The sequence below is a fragment of the Sebastes fasciatus genome, chromosome 15 (genome assembly GCF_043250625.1).
Source record: "Sebastes fasciatus isolate fSebFas1 chromosome 15, fSebFas1.pri, whole genome shotgun sequence".
NCBI lineage: Eukaryota > Metazoa > Chordata > Actinopteri > Perciformes > Sebastidae > Sebastes > Sebastes fasciatus.
Genome location: NC_133809.1, coordinates 16,679,166 through 16,697,955, shown reverse-complemented (window position 1 = coordinate 16,697,955; position 18,790 = coordinate 16,679,166). Strand labels below are relative to the sequence as shown.

The window sequence follows — 18,790 nt, the reverse complement described above, 5'->3', positions numbered from 1 at the left end:
GTAATTTGTAGACAGGACGTGCCCTTTCAAGTCAGTGGTAGTAGTCACCATATTCAAAGATATTTGGAGTTTGGTATACTTTTGTTTAGGATCCTCAACTTTGCATTATTTTCTATTTCTTCAATAAGAATTCCTCCTTTTTAACAGCTACAGGAAATATGTGAAGGGTGGGGGATGACATTAGAAACGTCTCTGGTTCATATCAGGACATCACTGGTATTTGGTCTGCTCTTTCTCTCCCACTGCTACAAGTCCTGACTTTACAAATCCTGCCACCCTGTAGTCCTCGTCTTATCTCAGCCTCACCCTGGCTCTTCCTGGCAGCCACACAGATGGCAAGCCCATTCGTGTGCAAACCGCAGATTGAGCTCTCGATTGTCCCGATGACTGCCTTTGTCTTAACAGTAATGCCCCCTCTCTCACCATGAGAAAGGGACGGTAAATAAGCTAATTTGCATGTATTAATTAAGGCTCATAATGAGCTCAGCGTGACGGGGCATTTGAATGCATTCCTCTGGTATTGTGCAAACTCTGCGGAGCACCGTAGGTTTGCGGTGTCAACCCATTCAGATGGGCCACAGATTGTAGGTGTGGGGGCACGCGAGCAGATAAAGGATTTAAAACACACACACAAAACCAGCTTCACTTCCCCCGCTCACACACACACAAATGAAGGTGCTAATGAGAAATAAACAGGCTAGTTAGACTCAATACAATAAAGAATGCAAATGACCACAACAGCAAAAAGTAGAAACAATACATTTATAATTAAAAAATTATAAAACTGTACAATTAAGTGAAGTATAAAAAAAACACTGAAGTGAATAATTTTTCATTGAAAATAAAAAGTTTCACCCACAAGGTGCACGTTAAAGCTATAATGCACAATCATGTAAGAACAATTACATTTCATTCGATCATATAAATATTTATGCACTAAGTAATATAAACTATGTAAAAACAGGCTGCTCTGGAATGGTTTTAATCATCTTTTGCTCATTGTTGATGTGGAAATGCTTACATGGTTGTTGCCATCTCGTACCACAGCGCAGCTAAGCCAGGGAACCATGAAAAAACAGCCGCAACCTCAGCGCATTAACATCAAAGTGTATTTGTATAAGAGCTTGTTTTCTTTTCTCGTCCTCGGGCTTCAAAAGCTGAGCTTCAGCGGCTGTTCTTATTACCTCTTTGGCTTAAAAAATCCTACTACGGGGACCCCGGCCTCACAGCGAAAGCCAACACACATGGCGAATAAAGACAAGGTAGGAAAAAAAAAACATGTTGAGGGCAAAAGGCTCTCCCTCCTTAATTGTACCTGAAGGGAAATCCCTTTAAATAGTAGTTGGCAGAGGCAGTGAGCTGGCAGGCAGATCAAACAGTCACTGAGCAGAAGCCCTATAAATACATCACATTCACTTGCCTCACTTCAAACGCCTCCTCGGCCCCGGCCTCTGCGCTCCTCCTGCAAATCCACAGAGCCGAGCGGCGCTCAACATGAGTTCTTAAGCGCAACATTTTTGCGTGTTGTGTTTCATCCCTCATCCCGCTCAGTAACGACTCCAGCTCGACTTGAAACAGGATTGTTCTGTTTGGTCCTCGCGTCACACTGTGGACGCTTCGGGAGCTTTGGTTTTCTTCACATACACCTCTGATGTCCCATCGGGCACCAGATGACTGAAGCTGCTCCTGAAAGAGGCCAGGAGGCGCCCTGCACAGCACGGAAGAAAAAGAAAGAGGCATGTTAAACACATCTGCAACATCAATAAAGCAGCAACATGTCATGACTTGATATCTGTAATAACTGTATACATTTCAACATTTAAAAGATTCAGCAAAAGATTAAAAGAGCAGCGACTGAGTGTGTTTACCCAGCAGTCTTAGTCAGACATGATTTTGTGGGTAATTATACATGCTTATTATAGAGTACTTTAAGTATTTGGCTGATTTAATCTATGTAATGAGTTTTACAGACTAAAGTGAGTTTGGATACATGTATAAGACCAGCAAAATTACATTTGACACACTTCCAGAAAGAAAGGAAGAGTTCCTACTAACCCGTCCACGTCTTCTGTCCCGTCAGCGTGAAGCTGTTGCACTGAGAATGGGAGTTGCAGATGTACGCCGCCTCTCTGGCGCTGTGGACTGACAGCAAGCAGCCCTGCTGGCTGTAGGACGGCCAGCAGCGGTACTCGGCGTTCCCAGAGGTCCCCATGCCTCGCATCACGGTGTAATCTAACCAGAAAGGGACGAGAAGCCACTTCAATACATGAGGCTACTGAGAGATTTTGAAGCGCTCTCTGAGGATGAGATGAGAGTTGAATGATCCCTGCGGGGAAACTGATACTGAGCAGTGTCGAATGAAGAGAATACAGATAAGTAGAAGAAGATGAAGAACAACAACAGAGAAAACAGGTGGAAGGTGAAGATACAGCGTTTTTGTCATGCAACCACAGAACTACAGAGCTCTTACTGATTGGGATTATAAAAAAATATATATATAATATGTTAGAAATTAAGGTCAAAGTTAATGCAATAATAATGCATAAAAGCAAATTTGTTTTAACGGCACTAATTTCTTTACCGCATTAACGCAACATGTGATTTCTAAGTTGTAGCGGGCTCAGTTTTAAAGCAAGAGTGAAGATACATGGCATCATATGAAACGAGAAAACCTAAGGAATCCATTGGTATCCATCGTGTCATACTAGCATGTCGAGAAGGAGGCTAAATAACGCTCCAAACTTACGCTACATTTTGGCGAGGAAAAACTGTCATGGCCATTTTCAAATGGGTCCCTTGACCTTTGACCTCAAGATATGTGAATGAAAATGGGTTCTATGGGTACCCACGAGGCTCCCCTTTACAGACATGCCTACTTTATGATAATCACATGCAGTTTGGGGCAAGTCATAGTCAAGTCAGCACACTGACACACTGACAGCTGTTGTTGCCTGTTGGGCTGCAGTTTAACATGTTATGATTTGAGCATATTTTTTATGCTAAATGCAGTACCTGTGAGGGTTTCTGGACAATATTTGTCATTGTGTTGTGATGTTTATTGATTTCCAATAATAAATATATACATACATTTTCATAAAGCAGCATATTTGCCCACTGCCATGTTGTTAAGAGTATTAAATACTTAACAAATCTCCCTTTCAGGTACATTTTGAACAGATAAAACACGTGCAATTAATCGTGATTAACTATGGACAATCATGCGATTAAGTGCGATTCAATATTTTAATCGATTGACAGCCCTACTAAAAATGTTTTCCAACTAATTATTTTTCTATATCTGATGCATGTTCACAAGAAACCCCCAAAAAGTTAACATGAACCTTTAGATTTACCTTTTAATCGTCAATGTCTGTTTTTATGTCAATTACGGCTGCAACTAATGCTTATTATAATTATTGGTTAATCTGCCAATTATTATTTATTAAATTATTTGGTTTATAAAAAGTGAGAAAATGGTGAAAAAAAATCACAATTTCTCATAATCATAACTTCCCTTCAAATAGTTTCTTTTGTCTGTCCGGAATCTAAAGATATTTAATTTACTTTCACAAGCGCAAAAAAACACCCCAACAGAAAATCCTCACAACTGAGAAGCTGGAACCACAAAACTTTTGGCATATTTTTCTCCAATAAAAACAAAAATAGTTGCACTTTTTTTGTTTAAAATGTTAACGCCAACACAGAAACTTCTATGTCTATTATGGTCTTTGTACAAATTCTTGCTCCACACTGAGAAATCCCTTCACTCCACCTTCCTCCTGCTCCACATTTGCGTTACATTCCTCATTATAACTCTTTCAGTCAGACTTCTTGTGGATCTGGCCTTAAATCATCTGCTACACATTAGCAGGAGCCACGAGAAAGAAGCATGAACACATATGCTGCCCTGCACACACACACACACACACACACACACACACACACACACACACACACACACACACACACACACACACACACACACACACACACACACACACACACACACACACACACACACACACACACACACACTCTCACACACACACACACACCAGAGCAGGACAAAAGCCTGGTCTGTGAGTTCGTACGGAGGAGGAGGAGGAGGCACACTGTTACAAACTGTTAACCTTCCTAAATGGCAGGAGCTGGTGTGTGTGTGTGTGTGTGTGTGTGTGTGGGTATTGTTAAGAGGAAAAGGACACGAGGATCTGCCTTCTGGGTTTATGAAAAGGGAACAAGGAGAAGGAGTGTTTCAAGGATCCTTCTCAGGGGAGAGAAAAAATGAGGCCTGTTGGGGAGCTAAAGGGTGGCAGGCCTCAGCTGTCGGGGAGACACGGACGTATGAATATAAGCTCTTTGTGTTTAAGATGAACGACGGGGAAACAGCCTTCCTTTCTTATTAATAATATAAAGAATTGATTTATGACAGTGCTAAATGAGTTCACTCTGTGCTTTTTTGCACACCGCTAAATTCATACTTGCAGCCTCAGCCGTTCTGGCCTCCTCCATCAAATCACAAATGATCTCAGCTGTGAAAAAGTTACATCCACATTACCAATGAATTCCCATCTGTCAGCAATTTCAAATTAAGACTTGATGAGCGTCTTTCTCTCACACACACACTCGCTGTGTTCGTCTTTGAGCTGTGTTGCCATTTGGCTTCTTTTATCAAGATTTTAGTTGCGTCTTTGGCTGCGATTCTCTTTCTCCCCCCCCTTTTTAGGGGAGATATATTAATGAGCCCATGTGTTTGTTTTAATACACAATTGCACAATCTGTGTTGTTTGTTTCTCTCTTCTGGTTGTTAAATCATTTAAAGCAACAGTTGTGATATTTTGGGAAATATGCTTATTTGATTTCTTGGTGAGTTAGACGAGGGGAAAATAGATGGTGCGGGGATGACGTATTTTTGTAGGCCAACCAGGAAGTTAGCGTCGCCCTGGTTACCTCGACAAAAAGCCAATTGTTTTTTTTCCATTGGGTTTTGGATTATTGCAGAAAATAAACTCTGTGGCAAACAAACATTTTGTTCAGCAAGATAATCTCCACGAACGAACACCACTTTTATGATTTGAATGCAATCGGCAGAAGTAAAAAGCTAACGTAAACGTTGTAAACGAACTACACCACGGTCGCATGACTTCACGTCACCACTAAGATAAAGGCGGACTAGAATTCGCCATGATGACGTAGCTACTTGTTAGCAACCGCCTTTTTTAAAAGACACGTAAAAGCTTCAAAATTCACAAGTGGGATATTTACTGACGTATTTTATGTCATCGCACAAAACGTTAAAATCTCTTCAGCTTGTGTTAACCACGGACCTTATTTCTGGCATCTAACCATAAACCAATTAAAGAAAACATTGACTTCCAGACGAGGAAACCAAAAGTGCAAAAATGCGAACTCATTTCCAGGTTTTAGGACTCATTCCTGCGTCTACTAGCTAAATATGAAGCTAACGCCAGCAGCTAGTTCGCTTAGCTGAGCTTAGAACAAAGACTGGAAACGGCTAGCCTGGCTCTGTCTAATTGTATAAAAATCCACCGACGACCACCTCTAAAGCTCACTAATTAACACATTATATCATTATATAATGTATATTATATCATTATAACATATTATATTGTTTAATCCAAATGATAAAAGCAGCATTTTGCAGTTTCACGGGGGGTTGTGTGTCGGACTATAGCGTATCTTGGCTAGTAGCAGTAGCCTAACTTCCGAAAAGAAACAAAGTCTCTTCCACAAACAAGATGTAATATGCTAATTAGTGATCTTTAAAGCTGCTGGTAGGCAGATTATTTAAACCTCTGGATAAAACCAGGCTAGTTATTTCCCAGTTTCCAGTCTGTATGATAAATCAAGCTGAATATCTAGCTGCATATTAGCAGACAGATACTGTATTGGAGGGATTTTCACATCTTACTCTCGGCATGAAAGTGAATATGTGTATATAAACTAATTTTTCCTCCACTCAAAAACGAGCTGTTTCAACAGAAACCACAATATGGCGTAATATTTATATACACACACACACATTTTTGGGGTCTTATCACACACACTTAGCAACAGCAGCAGGGTTGACTCATGGCACCTCCTTGTTAAGCTTGTACATTCCCTCCTGGTGTCGGCCTCAGCGCCCAGGCCTCTCTACCCTGAATCTGTGATTAAATTCACAAAGCGCTGCTATATAAACAGTCCAGCATCTGGGGGGACGGAAAATCTCACCACAGGAACGCAGCCAGTCATTCTGTTATTAATATTTCATAGAGCGGAGAGACGAACGGCGGGAGGGGAGGGGGGCTGACTGACTGAGGGGGGCTGCAGTGGAGCGAGTGGAGGACAGTTGGAGAGAAGAAAAGTGAAGGACATTCAGTGCGTACACTGAAAGAATACAAAAGTGGGACAAAAAGCTTTCAAAAAAGTGCTTTAGTTAACATACTTTTGCCTTTCGGAATAATCATATCGAGTTTTTTTTAAGGTCCCATCGCGTAAAAAGTGAGATTTTCATGTCTTTTTTTATTATAAAGCCGGTTTAAGTGCTATATAAATACTGTGCAAGTATCAAAATGATCAATCCATGGAGAAATACACACAGCCCGTATTCAGAAACTGTGCCTTTAAACGAGCCGTCAGGATTTCTGTAATTTTGTGAGGTCACAAATATACGATGACACAGTTTTAAACAAACATTCAAAATGTGTCCCAGGCTTCGTCCGAAATTGCATACCATGCACTACTCAATATGTGTACATCGTTCAACATACTTTTGTGTTAATAAACAGTAATATCTATCTTTTCAGACTGAGCAGTAATTTACGTCGTCACTTCCTGAGAGCCTCCTTGCCGGTTAGAGACGCGTAACCATGGTAACCCGTGCCAACCTCATGTGACCAAAACGACAATTTGTGAGAATCAAAGTCTGAATTAATTTAAAATATATATTACGCCTATAGCAAAGTGAAATCTTATACTTGCAGTTAAATTGAAACGTTATTGATGTTACAGAGCTGTCTGTCAACATCTGTTATGAACGTTGTCGTCACTACTGCATTGCATTGTGGGTTATTTATGCTGTCGTAGATTCCAGCATTGGATAATGTAATATTTCACCAGAAATACTATGCAATTTGCGTACTATTGGTTTCATACTAAGGTTTCGGACATACTAAAATATCTCACATACTGTTTTAGCGTACTAAACTGCATGTTAGTGTGGAGTTTCAGACGCAACATATGTGAATGACATCAGCTAACAGGAAGTTTCAGACGGAGGGTAAATACAGGCATATTCAGGCAGACAGTATGAGGAAAATGAAGTTGTTTTTTTACCATAACAGCATGTAAACATGTTCTAGTAGAAACATAAAATAAGTATTAACCTGAAAATTAGCATAATATGGGACCTTTAATGTAAAAAATTTAAAAGTTAGGACAAATAATCTCTATAAAAACTATCCCGAAAGGCTAAACAGAATAACTCGATGTAATCCCAGCACTGTTTTTTTAAATGAACGCCGACTGTGCTTTCTGAGCCAGAGACATGCAGGATTAATCCCACTTTGTTGGTCTTGTCCTCTCATTCCAGCTGCCTAATAAACCTGTCAAAACAGCCTGAGAGGGAGAAACACCCCCCTTCATTTTCTTTAAAGATACAAAACGAAAACAGAGGTGTAGACTGTCTGAGTTTTCTCTAAAAAAAGGGGATCAAAAAAAGCCAAGCATTCTCTCCCAAGAAGAAAAAAGGTCTACAAGAGGGCCCACTGTACTTTATAGAAAGCAGCCTTCATTACCTCTGATTATTGATGGAGGCAGGTTGTCCAGGTGCAGGCCAGACTTGTAGAGGAGGAGGATGTGTTCAAAGGCCTGCAGTGTTTGATTGATGTCAGCTTTCAGCTCCCCTAGACACACACAATGCATTCAAATCTGGTAAAAGATCTAACTGACAACAAGTCATACTATAACCAATAAGGATGATTTGTTCTCCCACTCACTACGCTTCTCCTGTCTAATCCCAGTCGTGTGATTTTAGCAGATATTGTATTCATTATCGTGTTACATGTCATGAAGCATCTTGTCGAGCTCATTAAAAGAAGAACTTATAAAAAGGCATGTAATGACACGACTGGGATGATGGGAATGATTTGCTTTCTGATCTCCCAATAGCGAACGTCCCGTCATGTCAAGACGTCTCTCGTGCTCACCTGTGGAGTTCATGATGTGGTCTACCAGGTGTGTGAAGCCGGGCGGGGCCTGGTGAGGCAGCAGGTAGGTGAAGAAATACCTGGGGCCATTGCAAAGACAACTCAGTCAGACAGAGAGAAAGACAAGCCCCGTCACATAGTTCCAAGAACATGACTTGTCTCACACTGGTGTTAAAACAAACAGTCCATAAAGCTGTCTGTTTTAAACAGAAAAGATTAATTTTTTTTCCACTGACAGTACCAATTTATTCATCACACCTCCTCCATCAAACCACAAATTTCCAGCTGTATGTTTTTACCATCAACAATATTTTAGGAGTCGACTGGGCCTGTCTTTAAGCAATCATCCATGTCGCTGCTGCTCCATCCATCCATCACACGCCTATCACGCAGTAAAACTGTCTTACCTATAGGCGTTGTAAATGTTCCTTTTCTCATTCAAGCCCTCGCACACTCCCCGCGCCGAGCACGGCAGGGTGAAATTTCTGTGCGGAAACTGGAGGGTGCAGTCTGCATCCGTCTGACAGTGGGTCTCCTCGGCGCTGGCGTCGTCCAGGTCCGTGAGCTTCAGCTCGCCGGACACGGTGACGAACTGCCGGGGCTGGAAGTCCAGCAGAGCCACGGAGCCCAGAGGAGACTGAGACAGGAAGTGGAGGAGCCGGACCAGGTCCAGACACACCTGGGAGGAGATCATGAGACACGGCAAAACCTGATCAGCTGGATTGATGACTGTTTGTTTAGGTGCACAGAAACGTAGTCAAAGAGTAACACAAGTGTCCTTGTAGCTCCAGCAACCTTGTAACCAGAGCTGAAACAATCAATGATGTTAATCGATTAATCGTTTAAGTCATTTACAAAACAGAAAAAGCCAAAAATGAGGTTTTGCTTATTTTTTGCTGTTTCATATCATTTCAAATTTAATATTTTGAGTTTTTTTAACGTTGGTCAGACAAATTTAGCAATTTAATTAATGATGTCACCTCAAGGTCTGGCAGCTTTCAATTGGACATTTTATACATTCAATTAACTGTTATTTTCATCATCATTTAATCCGAATACTATTTATTGTTTAATAATTTGAGCCATACGATAAGTAATTCATACAATGCCCGTCACAATTTCCCAAGCTGACAGTCAGAAACCCAAATGTAGAGAAATGTAATTGATTAGCTGTCAACTATGAAATTAATAAATTAAATCGATTAATCGGTTTGAGTCATTTTTAAAGAAAAAAAGTAAAAATTCTCTGATTCCAGCTTCTTAAATGTGAATATTTTCTGGTTTCTTTACTCCTCTATGACAGTAAACTGAATATCTTTGAGTTTTGGACAAAACAAGACATTTGAAGACATCATCTTGGGCTTTGGGAAACACTGATCAACATTCTTCACCATTTTCTGATTTTATAGACCAAACAACTAATCAATTAATCAAGAAAATAATCAACAGATTAATCGACAATAAAAATAATCGTTAGTTGCAGACCTACTCAAAAGTACTCTGTTTAATGTCATAGAAGACAAAGGACACCAGTAAAACAATTATTGGAAAACCTGGAATCAGGGATTTTTAATGTATTTTTTTGCTTAAAATAAAGACTTAAATGATTATTTGATGAAACAAAAAGTCAGAATAATCAGCGATGAGAATAATTGGTACTTGCAGCCCCGTTTGAAGCTCCATAATTGGGTTCAGTTTTGTGTTTTAACAGAAATTTGAGGATTACATGCTTCCCCTCCAACTTCCTGCCACTTGTTGTCAAATAAAAGCCTTTAATAAAATGCTGGAATAACCCCGAACATTCTTGGTGGTCCAACTAAACACTGACTTGTTTTTTCCTCAAAAGGTGACACATTGCATAAATGTAATTAAGTTTCATTATATTGCTAAAAATGGTAAAATATAAAAACCGTCAGTCTCGCAAAAACACTGCTGTTAAGACGTTTCACCGGCCACATTTGCAAGCCATTTCCTAAGACAGCTTTTATAGTGCTCTTTAAATCCTACAATAAAACAGAAAGAGAAAATAAGTAGGCTACTAAAGGCAACATAAAGGCATTAGCCACGCACTGACAGAGCATGAAATGATTCTGTCACACTACAAACATAGCTACGGTGTTAGGTAATGCCCCGAGTCTCTTGGACGTCACTTGGTGGGATCGAAGCACTGTAATAACAGGGCCGGCTGAAACCGAACACCTCCGGATTACTGTAGCCGGGGCAGATGCAGCGGAGCTGAGAGGGACCGAGCAGCTCCAGGGGGGTATTATGAACGCCTATTTGGGTGATGCAGCAAAATGAGGCCCATAGTTGAGATGATACTCGCAGACTGGGATGTTACTTTTGCTAATCCAGAAACAAAGCATGCAGGCTCTGACTTTTTTTTTCACCCCAGTCTGTCTTTCCCATTCAAACACATCCATGCATGAACACACACACATGGTTGGATCCCTGGAGTGTAAATTCAGCCTCTGTTGACTCCCACTGGGAGCATACCTGTGATGGGGGTTGGCTAAAACCGTGTGTGTGTGTGTGTGTGTGTGTGTGTGTGTGTATGTGTGTGTGAGGGATGACATGACATTCCTAGCCTGCAGTGGATTAACTCCAGGTCCCATCTCCATTCCAACTGTGGCCTGATCAAATACACTGAGGGACAGATGTCAGACCTCCAGGAGTTTCAAATGTCCGCCTCCCTCATCTTTCAGCCTCCGTCTCTCCTGCCAAGAGGAGCGACGGCTTTGCACACGATGCAAATACGTGCAAATATGTGCCTCCCAGTGTTCAGTGTGATGTAAAGTCTTGAAAGCGTGCTTACCCTGAATCGGTCCTCCCAGGGACTCTGGAGCAGCTGGATCATCTGGAGAGGATTCCCCTGCTCCAGGATGACCGTGACTCTTCCATCCTCTCCTCCTCTTCCTCCTGCATCTCCTGCACAGTGACCTTTGAGCTGTGGATGTGGAGAACAACTGGGTTAGAAATGGATAAAAAAAAAAAATATTAAGCTATTGTTTGTTTTTGCATTTAACTCTTTGCATAACTCTGCAGAAATTAGAGAAAGCAATACTCGAAAGCGTGTAAAAGTTCTCATGGTAGGGGTGAACTGAGAGGACATGATGTCCTGCCAGCTGTGGCTCTCTGAAGCAAGACTCTCAAAATCACATTATAGCCCGGAGGGGAAATGTCCTCCGCGGACTTGTGAAATTGATCGTTGGACACGCCGCTGTCACACGCCGCTGTCACACGACTGCTGCTGGAAGAAACAATCTTAATTCAAACTAGTTCTAAATTGGGCTGTAATGGTTTGAGTGAATGAACTCTGTGGGGGTTTCAGATGGTGGAGGGGACAGAGGCACATTGTCTGCTCCTGCCAAACTGGACCCGAAAGGTCAGAAGAGGGTCAGTGAATTTAATTTAATTACATGGGAAGGTCCTGCAGAGCCAGTGAGGCCTTTCATCCAGCTCACTGTGAGTGAGACAAAGGAAAATGTGAGCAAGGGAAGGACTACATGGATTATGGAAAATCTTAATAATACTCCAGAAGTAGCTCCAGTGTTTAAGCAGCTTCTGACGCACAACAACTTTACATGAAAACATATTGTCTGTATTGTGTCTCATTTGGAGTAGCCTAACCTGAACTATTAAAAGTGTATATAAAGCAGGGCTGTCCAAAGTGGGGCCCGCGGGCCAAAGATGGCCCGCCAGATGTTAGCAAATTCTGTATTTTTATTAAAAGACCCAACCAACTTTACTGTCTTTCGGAGGCCGTACCAGGCTTGGGTTTATGGTTAGAAGATGCAGTCTTGGAAATGCATAAATTGCATAAATGAGCCCAATTGCATTCAGCAGGTGGGTTTTAAGGGGCTAACTAAGTAAAACATATTCAATTAAGGGAACTTGGGATCCTAGTACCATTTTACATCTTAATAATACAATAGGTGTTAAATTTTGTCCCACCATTGAGTTCTAGTTTTGGAAAAGTTTGGGCACCCTTGATATAAAGTATTTAAATTAGGGGTGTAACGATTCATCTACTATATCGATTTATATTCCTACGATACAACTACATCGATAGGTACTCTGCAAGTTGTCCTTCACGGGAGACGTATATCGATATAAAATCAATTTGAAACTCAAAAGTCGATTGTATCAATATTAAGGATTTGCACCTTGTATTTAAGGACGACAAACGTTATATGAAAGTGTACGCGGGACTATTTGATTACTATAAGCAGATTATTTAAACAGAGCGTTTGTATAGGAATGATTAGTGTCTCAAGCTGTTGATCACTATAAGCAGTTGATCTCTGTATTATTGATCTGCTGTTTATACTGAAAATGAGGACAGAAGCAGCAGGTTAGACCACTGTTCATTTAACTTGAATAGAAGTTGGTTTATTATATTTTGTGTTAAATATTACACTGCCTTGTATCTTGAGAACTGAAACAGCGGGTCCTGCAGTTGCACTTTTTATTATTTTCTAATAAAAGGTGTATGTATTTGCCATTAATCATTGTTTACTTGTTTATATCCAGAATTAATTTATCCCTGATTCCCTTACAAGAAAAACTTTAAGCGTAATCCTGACCTGCACTGTCCAGTACCCAGCTATTTATTTCACAGTCACACTGACTGAATTTTTGGCAAAAAAAAGTTACTGTATCGATTTCAAATCATTGAGTCGTATCGTATCGCTCTAGATGAGCCAAATATCGTCCTGAATCGTATCGGAACCATGGAAATTGTTACACCCCTAATTTAAAGGTCCCATATTATGCTCATTTTCAGGTTCATACTTGTATTTTGTGTTTCTACTAGAACATGTTTACATGCTTCAATATTCAAAAAAACTTTTATTTTCCTCATACTGTCGACCTGAATATACCTGTATTCACCCTCTGTCTGAAACGCTCCATTTTATTTTTAGGAATTGCAACAGAATTGCATTAACATTGCTAGTTAACAGCTTGGGTCCATGTGTACTTCTTGTCAGCTGATGTCATTCACATACACGCTGCAACCAGGAATAAACTGGGACACATTTAGAATGTTTTACATTTAAAATTGTGTCAAGGGTCTAAATATTGTATATTCGTGACATCACGAATGGGCAGAAATCCTAACGGCTTGTTTCAAATGCAGAGTTTTTGAATACGGGCTGTGTGAATTTCCCTGTGGATTGAGTGTTTCGATACTTTCACAGTATTTATATAGGATTTAAGCCTGCTTTATAATAAAAAACATGAAAATCTCACTTTTTTATAATATGAGACCTTTAAATGTATGCACAGCAGGCAGCCAGAGGGAGCACCCTACCTTGATGACGTTTGGATGCTGCAGCCTCTGCAACAGGACTATTTCTTTCTTCAACTTGTAAGAAACGAGCTCTCTGCAGCCTCGAGGATCTCTAAAGTCCTCCACACACTTCCCCATGTCTATGCCCTGCTCGTTGACCAGCTTTAACGCCACAGGCTGACCTCCTCCGGCTAGATGCACTTTGACAACCAGCTTGGTGTAACCGGAGCCGAGGATCTCCACCGCCTGCATGTCCACCAGAGAGGCGCAGTCCAGCTCATCCATATGCGCTCTCCTGGAGCCATGCGTGATCTCACTCCACAGGCTGTAATCCAGAGTCCAGTCATGTTGGAGAGAACTTTCATCCTCATTATGTTTTAAAAGCAGCGGAATGATTTCTTTTCGCCTCTGGTTGAGTTGGTGAATCAACGCCCCGCGGAGCGACTCCAGCTCCTCCTCATCACCAGCAGCAACAGTTGCATTAGAGTGAGAGATCGTCGCTCCAAACTGCTGCACGCTGCTGATCAATAGTGACACCAAGATGGACAGAACCACGAAAGCCAGGAGGGCAGCTGCGCGTAAAGAGTTGCCCATTTCTGAGGGCATGTTGTTTCTGTTCCTGTCGTGGCACCGCGGCTACTGCTGGCCTGCAGGCTCGGAACCGACCGCTCCTCTCCAAGTGAAAGGACTTCTGACTTTTTTTTTCCTCTGCAGGAGGAGAAGTGATCAGCTCCTTGTTTCCACCTCCCTCTAGAGAAACTCCCTCTAGAGGTGTGTCCTGTGAGCTCGTAACTTTACACCCAACGAACAACTTCGCAGGAGAGCTCGACCTCATGTTGTCACTCAATCTGCAGTGTTGAAGCAGCTGATTTTACAACAGCAATCAGACACTTAGGAGAAATGCAGTGGTGATAATAATGAACTATATGTTTTATTTAACACAGGCACACAAAAGGGGGAATAAAAAAAAGTTCACATTTAAAAAAATTTTTTATACTTAATTTTTCCCCTTTTTCAAGGTTGTTTTCAAGTAAATAAAGCAATGTCTGCAATCTTTCTTGGGAAACACTGAAGCTTTTTGGCCCATATAAATCAGTGTCAAACTTTTTGCCCCGCTTTGTATTGCACTAAATTTCAGAGGGAAATATTGTACATATTTCACTATGTATGAATATAATGAATAAAAGTTCACTTTTTTTTAATTTATTTTTTATACTTTATTTTTTCAAGGTTGTTTTCATATATGCAATCCACTGTTTGTAATTACAACAGTCTATAAACCAACTTTTAAATAGATGAGCTTACAGACAAACCCATCAAGTACACTTAGAGAAAACAACCTCAACATTCAAAACCAAAACAAAACCAAGAAAATAAATAAAAATAATAATAATAATGACAAAAAGAAAGCGTAGAGCTAAAAAAAAACAAAAAAGTTCACATTTTAAAGGGACTATTTGTAACTTTCAGAAATGCTTGTTAACAGCGACACCTGTGGCCGTTAAGTCAACGAAAGTCAGCGTCGGGCTCGTGCTTGTGCTCGCTCTACATAGACATGAACGAGCATCGCTCAAAACAGTGAGGCGACACACGTCAGCTAAAACCACAATATCACTCTATATTTCACCTGCTTGGCAGTAATGTTAGCTGACCAGACGAAGGTCTCTCCATGAATCACCGCTGATGCTAGTGTTGAATTTTCCAGTTTCAGCCTTCGAGGCTGAAGCAGGAAAAGCGGGTCGGTGCTGGGGCTGAAGCAGGAAGAGAAACGTTATTGCCTCCCGACTGCGTCCGCAGGAAGACACCGGCACCCTGCAGGCGATAACGTTTCTGACTGCGGAGCCCCGTCACTTCACAAGACACAGGAAACCTCTGTTGGTCTGGAGGAGCTGCAGCATTTATTTCTGCACAAATGTCCACTGTACATTCACTAGATATTCTCAGAGCTACTAACTCTCCTGCAGTGTGGAGTGAGCACGCATTCACGTGTAGAGGTGGAGCGAGACAGCAAGAACGTGCGCGGTGTGTGAGTGAAGGCAAGCAGGCAGAGGAGCAGTGGCTCCGGCCACACGCGAGCGCCCATATGCGAGCGCGCATTGGATTCCAACCCGGTAGATTTATACCTGTAAAAAGTTACAAACAGTCCCTTTAAGAAGAAATGCAGTGGTAATAATAATAAACTAGATGTTTTATTTATAACACAGACTCACAAAAATGGGGGGTGGGGCGGTGGGTGGGGGGGAATGAATAAAAGTTCACATTTTCTTTATTTTTTCCCTTTTTTCAAGGTTGTTTTCATATATGCAATCCACTGTTTGTAATTACAATAGTCTATAAATCAACTTTTAAGTAGATGAGCTTACAGACAAACCCATCAAGTACACTATAGAGAAAACAACCTCAACATTCAAAACCAAAACAAAACCAAGAAAAGAAATAACAGTAATAATAATAATGACAAAAAGAAAGAATAGAGTTAAAAAAACAAAAAAAGTTCACATTTTAAATTAAATTTTGATTACATTAATAAATAAAAAATATCTATAAATAGTATGCTGATTAATTTCATTAAAAAATATAAGATAATCATAGTCTTATAATGATGTTCAACATAAAACAATATATTTTTGTAGATTATTATGGAGAGACAGAAATGTAGAGGACTGTCGTCACCTTCACAATCTATCCAACAGGTGGCAGCAAAACACCTTCACTCCCAAACACAGAAATTGATTTATTGCTAATCAGAAGAAGCATTATAACATATCAAATTTGCACAAGTTCACAGAAATCTACTTTTTGTCTCCACATGGTCTTTTTTTCTATTTCCTGTTGTATCTTTATTTATCCAACTGTGTTTGTTTCACAGATCTGGAGGCAGCACTGAAGCTGTAATGAAGCGTTTCCCTTCGCTGGCAGAGATCTGCCACAGGAAATTACCATGGCTGTCACCTCAGTACCAGCCAGAAGCCAAACCCCCTCTCCTCAGCCTCTCATTATATATATGGGTGTGTGTGTGTGTTTGTGTGTCTGGTATCCAGTACGTGCCTGTCAGGCTGTGGATACGTGCATATTTGGGTGTGTGTGGCAGCTCCACAGTGTAAGTTAATCAGTGTGTGAAGTCAACAAGGCATTAGCCATGTCAGCTGCAACGCAGGCTGTTCACAAAACTCCATGCCAACCGTCAACACAGCGAGCCTTTGTTGAATCCGAGGACAACATTGCATTAAAACAAACTTGAAGCATGAAGATCGTAAAGAAAGTCTATAAGCTCAAAGGTCCTCTTACTGGCTTTCAAGGCTCTCAGCTGCATCCTTTGAACATGAAGGATATAAACCCTCTCTCCATAGCAGCTCTGAATCAGTCAACCCATTCTTCTATGAATCAGTTTGGAACATCATGACTCACTGAAGCACTAATAGATATAAATTATGGAGATAAAAACAAAGATATGCCCCCCTCCACTGTCTCTGCTTCTCATTTAAAACCATGAAATAGGACTTTGATCTCTATCTCACACCCTCCTTTCCCCAAATCTTTGCCTTTCTTCCAATAAATCATTCCCCCCCCCCCCCCCCCCCCCCCCCCCGCCCCTCAAGGTGGCCCCTCAGACACATGATTCATATTTATAACCAGAGCCAGACCAGCGGCCGCCTCATTAGCAGCGAGTCACACAGGTCTGCTGTGTCACCGTTTCTCCTTTCTTTTGTGCCGCTCGGCTTTGCCTCTTAATAAAAAGCCAAAAGTCATATTCTCTTTTCCTCTCTTCCTTTTTTTATTCTTCTATTCTCACTTCTTCTCTGCATTATGTAAAAAATAAAGCAATGTCTGCAATTTTTCTTGGGAAACACTAAAGCTTTTTGGCCCCTATAAATCAGTATCAAACTTTTTTGCCCCGTTTTGTATTGCACTAAATATCAGAGGGACATATTGTACATATTTAACTATGTAATGACTGAAGGCTTAGTCACAAGTAAGGATTTTGCATAAAATAAGATAATAATATGCTGATGAATTACTAGACTACACAGTACTACTTTCTAGGGCTGTCCCCTCTTAGTCGATTAGTTGACCAATCGGTCATGTTGGTCTTGGTTGGCTAATATATTTCATTAGTCATTTTTCTATGCTTTTTTCATGCTGAATATCTAAGAAATGATGAGCATATCTCTGGTACACACACGATTTAAAGTGGTGCTTTTGTGTGATTCTTTGTGGAGAAACTCAGTTTGACAGATCTGGCGATTAAATCAACTAATCGATTAGTCGACAAATATTGTTTGGGTTGTTAGTTGACTAAGAAATTCTTTGGTCGAGGAAAGTTCAATAAGGCATTCTTTATAAAGGGTCCATAGGTGTTTGTTCTATAAATGGTTAAAGCTGCAGTGGGTAGAATTGGAGCAAATATGATTAAAAAAGTTATTTTTATAAAACGGTCACTATATCCTGACAGTAGTGCATGAGACAGGTAATCTGAGAAAAATCATGTTTCTCGGTGTCCTCCGGTGCTCCTAATGGCATCTGCAAGATTTCGCAGACCGGAGGAAAGCAACCAATCAGAGCCGAGCTGGAGCCTTGCTGTCTCTGAGCAGCTGTCAATCACTCATAAACTCCGATCAAACGGTCAAACTAGGCAGCGCTGGTCAATTACGAATCAATATTTTGTTACTGTAATGACTATTTCTCTCCTCAAATGTTTTCAGAAACATCTTGTGGTGTACTGTTTAGCTGTAAAATGAGAAAGTTCGTGACCCGGCAGCCATGTTGAGATCAGTTGAGGAACTACCAAGCACCGCCCAGCCGGAGCACAGCCAATAGGAACGCTCTCTCTCTCTGAAATGACCTGTGATTGGCCTGAAAACAGAGCCATGAGGAGGTGCAGAAGTCTAGTTTTCTCTCAGAACACTTGAATTACAATATGCTGAAAGGTTATTATGGAATTTCTGCCCAATGACGCCAAAAATATTCTGCCTACTGCACCTTTAATCGATCATTTACTAACACTTTATGGAGTTATAAGCATTAAGAACTTTTGGTTTTGTGAAACATCCCTTTGATGCTCAACTTTTCTATTTGGCAATTATGCAGTAGTAATGTTAGTAAACTATTCATAAATGTATCCCCGCTCTCTAATGAGCCATCTAGTATGCATCTTGATAAATCATTAATTAGGGTTTTTTAATCCATCAAATCTGCTCTTGTACATGTTGTTGAAACATACTTGTTGGTCTAAGTGTTCCAGCCACTCAAAAGGATTTTTCACAACCTGGCAACCCAAAAGTTGTTC

At 40.8% G+C, this 18,790-nt stretch overlaps 1 protein-coding gene across 1 annotated transcript; it reads right to left on the bottom strand.

The window, feature by feature from the left end:
• Positions 1-748: 748 nt before the first annotated feature.
• pkdccb (protein kinase domain containing, cytoplasmic b) lies at positions 749-14,357 on the bottom strand. The gene is made up of 7 exons (XM_074660830.1): positions 13,525-14,357; positions 11,026-11,157; positions 8,618-8,889; positions 8,211-8,290; positions 7,800-7,907; positions 2,056-2,232; positions 749-1,708 (listed from the first exon to the last, which is right to left on the bottom strand). The coding sequence occupies exons 1-7, from the start codon at positions 14,107-14,109 to the stop codon at positions 1,602-1,604; spliced, it is 1,461 nt and encodes a 486-aa protein (XP_074516931.1). The 5' UTR covers positions 14,110-14,357; the 3' UTR covers positions 749-1,601.
• Between the last annotated feature and the right edge of the window lie 4,433 nt (positions 14,358-18,790).